The 6,026-nt window shown below is 38.5% G+C and overlaps 1 protein-coding gene across 1 annotated transcript; it reads right to left on the bottom strand.

The window, feature by feature from the left end:
* Positions 1 to 1,976: 1,976 nt before the first annotated feature.
* Positions 1,977 to 5,730, bottom strand: LOC103583447 (protein NDNF; the record flags this gene model as incomplete). The annotated part of the gene is made up of 2 exons (XM_008564757.1): positions 1,977 to 4,022; positions 5,606 to 5,730. Coding segments are annotated over 2 exons (1,519 nt in total), but the record flags the coding sequence as incomplete, so codon positions are not given.
* Between the last annotated feature and the right edge of the window lie 296 nt (positions 5,731 to 6,026).

The following is a 6,026-nucleotide window of genomic DNA, read 5'->3' as shown; positions in this document are numbered from 1 at the left end:
CAGTTATTTTGGAGCTTAATTCATACAAGGTGGTGCTTTTATATTAGCTACTTTCTAGTTCTTTTTTTATTTAAGAACAAGTTTTTCTTTCTTCTGCCCAGTTTACCTGAATGCTTCTAAAATCTAAACACATTAGTAAATAAGAGCTTGATTTTTAGCAGGTTTCTCCCTTTCTTTATGAATGATAGAAGTTTAACAATGTGTATCTCATTTTCCTATAATTTTAAAATGGCAAATTTCACTGAGGCCATGAAAGAATTTTTGGATTTATCCAGACTATGTAGAAACCACCATCACAGCTGGCTGAAAAGTAAAAGCTTGGTTATATTGACTTGGCCTGATTCCCAGGGTTCCCAGGCATTAAGCAATATCTGAAAGTTAAGTCTGTCACCTTCAGAAGCTGCAATAACTCTATAGTCCCATTTAGCACATTGCTCTGTAAAAATGTATATGCGAATGACAGGAAAAAGCTGATTCTCCTTTAAAGGCACCACAATCAATAACTTAGGATATAACTCTGAGTTACTCTTAGTTACTCTTAGGGTGTAACTCTGTGCTGTCAATTTTAAAGTCTCTCCTTCTAACATGGATAGTTGCATGACCATTGGGTACATGCTCTCTCTTTTAAAAATTCCTTCAGGTGTCATTACTGTTTTGTACAGATGTGGTCAATTCTTTTTGGATATCTTAGCACTGAGGAATTGCATGACATGTTTTTTAAGGGGAACATTTTCTCTGAAAGTGAGCAGAGCACATTTCATAAGGACCACTACTTAGACTACCTCAGCCGTAGCGATTCTATACTCCACAGGAATGCTACTTGTGAATGGCCACCATGTATATAAAAGTTTTATCAGCATGCAGGGGACAATGTAGAGGCTAAATGATTATTACAAGTCCCCACTTGTAATCACAGCACTTTATAATTTAGGATCATAGAATTCTACAAAAGACAACCTCTTATGATAGAAGGTATCTAACAATCTCATTTTATCCAAACCTATCAACACCTAATTTTATAGATGGGAAAAGGAGATGAGAGCTTACAGATTTTACTAAAGTCATATTGTTTTAGGTGATTGTAAATTCCAGACTTTTCTGGATCCTGGTCCTGTGTTCTCATGGCACCTCATGATTTATGTATAGAACCTGTGGAGAATGACACTACCTAAAACTGCCCTCTGGACACATTCTCTGATAAATGGTTTCTGTTACTATTTGCCTAAATTGTATCCTACACCTAAACTGCTTTTTAAAAAATCCATGAAAAATCAGACCATTAGTAGTTTGTTAATGTTATAATACAGCAGCTTTCGTAGTTTTCTTCTAACTAACAAAAGTCCCAATTGGTAGTTGCTAAGTTGCTCCACCTAGAGATTAAAATAATTATTTTGCTAATATTCAAGTAGATGAAAATACTTGGAATATTTTAACTTTGTACTAAAAATAAATGCTTAAAACCTGATATATTTTAGGTTGTTAAGGATGATTCTTTGAATACTTACCGAGTATTGTCTTATTCTTTTAAAACAAGACTGTTGTAACTCTCAACTCTCACAACAGTTGGGTTCTATTCGGTGTCAAAATACAAATTTTTTTTTTTTTCCTTTTTGACTTTTTTTGTGACCGGCAACAGATCGCAACCCTCAGTGTCGTGCCCGTACCAGACCGGGACCGGCAACGGGATCACAACCCTCGGTGTTGCTCCCACACCACGCTCAGCCAGTGAGCGGGAACCGGTCTGTATGTGGGATCTGAACCCTCGGCGGGAGCACCACCGCGCTCCCAAGCGGTGCACTGTAGCAGTGTGCCACCGGGCCGGCCCGAAAATACAAATTTTAATAACTGTTTCTAACACTATAGTAACTTTGGAGTGATGTATCACCTTTTTTAAACTATAAGAAAGTGTAGGTTTTGGTGCCAAATTATAGAAAGGTGCTGTTTTAAGAACAGACTAGAAATTGAATACACCAAGGTAGCTGCTTGGGAAAATGAACAGTATATAATCTAATATCTTTAATTTTATATACATGAATATAATGTATGTCAACTTTGTACATGAGATACATACAGTACTTAAACATTTTACTCAACAAATAAGAATTTACAATAGCAATATAACTGACTAGAGGGCTGTCCACTTGATAATACTTAGATTAGATCTGTACTTTAACAAGAAAAAAACTTAATAGTTTACAATCAAAGAAACACTGACATTTAAAACAAGACTTTATAAAATAATTTATATATATCCTAGCTTCTAAGAGAGGGATGGTTTGCATTTGTGAATGTGTGCAATGAATGGCATATTTAAAATTTTTAGGTAATAAAATAATTTAGAAGCAGTTCATGCAGTGGTCAAAGCAAGGGATGGCAGTTCCTTCAATACTTCCTCCATCTTTGACAGCAACCGGCATCAGATGCACACCAGGTAAATGGGGGCACCCTAGAACAAGTCTCCTGTGACAGTCACATATATAAACATCAATATATACTTGCTGATATCCCTCCTTCCACAGTACAAGTACAGGTCACAACTTCTCTCAGCTGTGGGAGTAGTCAGTTTACACGTAAAGTGACTCAATGTCCCGTCTGCAGTTCTAGGTAATACATCTCTCTACAAGGTAACTAACAGAACTTCCTGGTTTTCACAACCTTACTCTGATACTTCACAGAGTGTCCCCCATGTCCTATGACATAAACATCCAGCAGGTAAGATTTGCCAGGCTGAAGACCTTTAATTGTTTCTGTGGTCACTGCTTTCTGCAAGTTTTGACTGTGGAAATATTTACAGAGGACCTTTTCTGATTTCTTCCTTGTATCTGGCCCTAGGCATTGGTTTTGCTCTCTTTTCTTCAGGTCTTCATTGTAGTTATCATCCACTTCTTTTTTGTAGATGCAAAACTTGTTTCTTTCCTGAGTGCCGAGCCAAGCCACGGTGGCTGAAGAACAGGTTCGGAGCTTGTCAAAGACTTTGATTCTTGTGTCTTCAGGAAGAGAAGGAAAGGACTGCTTACTGGGCCTTGTGGTGGCCAGTATTTTTAACATAGATGCTCCTTTCTTGTTTCCTTTCAGTCGAATGAGATATTTTGCTTTAGGTTTTCCTCTAACCTGAAACTGCCGAATGCCTTCCACATTCTGAGACAGAAGAAGTTTCCCATCTCTTCTCACTTGGATTTGGACAGCATCCAAACAAGAGTGAATAAAGAAGGTGACTTTTTGGTGAGAAGAGACTGGAGCAAACCGTAGAAACTTTGCTCCCTTCCTTTTAACAAATACATCTGTCACTTTCCCGTCTTTTAGCTCAACTGTCTTCTGTTTAGCTTCTTCCTTGGTCCTGGCGAAAGTCCCTACATAAGCAGTGCTCATGTTGCTGTTGCTGTTGACCACAAAGACGTCAAAGTAGTACTGCGTGTCGGGTTTCAGATCAGAGACCGTGAAGATGTTCTTGTTTCCTATGCAGATCTTCTGAATGTCAACTCTGGGCCTTGAGTAGACGTGACGCCCCAGTTTGGGAGAAGGCTTTGCTAGGAAGCCGCGTTCTTTACCTGAATTATCTGAAGGAAATCCAAAGTGGGCAAAGTCAAAGGGGCTAAAGTCCAGACCAGGCTTTGGTGCCATCATAAAAGCATCATCCGCACCCAGTTTTGCTTCCACTGCACAGAGACTTTTGAAATTGTGCTCTTTGTTGATGACCACGCAGTACTGGATGGGTTGTTTCAGCAAAGAGGCGGTGGGGCTCGGCTTCCAGGCCAAGGTGACCGTGGTGCGTCCCAGGGAGGTGACATCTACTCTTGGGTCATAGGGTAATTCAGGGTATGGCTGATCAGACTCTGGAGTTGTGGTGGCATAGACTTTGAAATGTGTGTCTTTCTCTGTTGAAACAAGTTCCAACTGATATAAACCAGATGGAGAACTGGAAGATATAAAATACTCAACATCATTGCCTTTGTAGGAGAATAACTCTGTGCCTTCCTCATTAATGATCTGCTGCTTCTGCTGCTCAAGGGGCTCAGGCTCACCTAGAAGATACAAGAGAAGCACAGGCTACAGGTGAGAGCACATAGAGTGGCTTGCCAGCCCGAAATAACTTTATCTTATTTTTCCTCTATTATAAAAATAATATATGTTCATAGCAGAAAAATAGGAAATAGAGAAAAATAAATTTAAAATCATCTGTTAATTATCCACAGATGGTCCTTTATTAATACATGGGTTTATTTTCATCTAGTCTTTTCCTTTACACATTTTTGTGCAATTGATATTATTCTCTCTCATTTTTTTCTGCAACTTAATGTTTATTCTCATGCATATATGTACCTAGACAAACCTCCATTTTATGAATCCTGTTTTTCTCATTTAAAATTATATCATAAAAATAATACTGGTGGTCAATTTTTGACCATTACAAATAATGCTCTTATATATGTGTAAGGTTTTTCTGAATTTATATTATTTCTTCAGGATAGAATACAATTAATGAAATTTTTAGGTCTAAGACTGTGAACTTTTTAGAAATTGCTAATCCTGACTGTCAATCTGCTTACCAAAACAATTCTATCAGTTTACGTTTTGATGGCCAGTGATTTCACTAACTTCACTGTTGTTAATAGGACTGGATAATCTGATTAAAATTCAGAATATAAAGCACCAGTAAAAGTACCTAATGTTCAATGGGTAGAATACATATGTTCTCAGAAATAATACACAGAAAGTACTGAAACTAAACTAATTTTTTCCATCTTTTGCTACTATCAATATCAGGTATCATACAGATGTCAGTGTGTGGATGAGTGTCCAGGACCTAGTGAAGGACTAGGTGGCCAAAGTGGGAAGGAACATTTTCCAGCTCATCACTGCAGGTTGAAAGTGAGGCATGTAGAATTTCATATTCCCAAACCATGGGAAGAATACAATTAATGTCAGAATTCACTTTCTATATCTCTGTCTCATCACTCCCTATATGCACTTCCCATATTTTCCTAATTATGATGTTCGTTCGTCATTGTAAGTATTATAGCATGCTAGCATCCTTCACATGTCATGTCAAGCCTTCACCTTTCATCTCTGATGCCCTCGTCCCTTAAAGGGAGCCGCATCACTCTAGGGCCCCATACAGGCTCTTCTCACGTCCCCTGTATCTTGTTATTTGCTTTTCATCATCTGCATCTTATCTAAATGCCTGGTACACTCCTCCTACTGTCTTCCTTTTCGTCATGGGGGTGTGAGGTGGAGAAGGATGGTGGGACATTTTTGAAAGTCCCAATGTCCAGACCACACCCTATAGCAATTAAAAGACTCCTACATGATTTGAATGTTCAAGTGAGATTGCAAACCTCAGCTAAGAGGCTAGTCCAAACCTCTCCCCTTCTCCTCAATCCTTCGGTCACCCCACCTGTCTCACCTAACCTTTTATTTTACCAAGATAAGTGTCATCCGATGGCATCCCCCCATCTCTCTCATCTCCATCTCAAAATCTCCAGCTTCTCCTTTGCAGCCATGCTGTTTTTTCTTACTAACAGAAAGAAATGTATGTTTCAGCTTGAAGGGAAAGCTTTGAAGGATCCACTCAGAGGTCTGGGGCCAGATCTGTCCTGCTGTGTACCTGAGCATTCCCCACTTGTCTCCTCTGGTAGTTCTTGAAGGCTCAGCTTCCACTCCAAAGGCGCATCACAGGGTGTCACGGTGACTGATAATGGAGTATTGTCTTCTTCAACCACAAAGAAATACCTGTGGGAAAGTGGACCATTCAGACTATGATAATTCTTTCTAACACTTACAAGCAAGACTTACTGGAAAAATCATTGGGTTTTCATTTTTATAAAATTTTCATAAAAAGTTCATTTTCTGTTCAGTTAGCAGAGAATAAAACTGTTTATTTAACAGAAAACATGATACAGCATTAACTGTTCAAGTCCAGTAGCCCCAAGTTCTGCAACCAGAACAGTGTGAAATGATAAAAAACTCTAAATTAAAAATATTTTGAATTAAAAATCAGCACTTCCCTGTGTCTGAGTGTAATTTAA

This window comes from Galeopterus variegatus, unplaced genomic scaffold (assembly GCF_000696425.1).
Source record: "Galeopterus variegatus unplaced genomic scaffold, G_variegatus-3.0.2 Scaffold23119, whole genome shotgun sequence".
In the NCBI taxonomy this organism is placed as follows: domain Eukaryota; kingdom Metazoa; phylum Chordata; class Mammalia; order Dermoptera; family Cynocephalidae; genus Galeopterus; species Galeopterus variegatus.
This window is presented reverse-complemented; position numbering and strand designations above follow the sequence as displayed.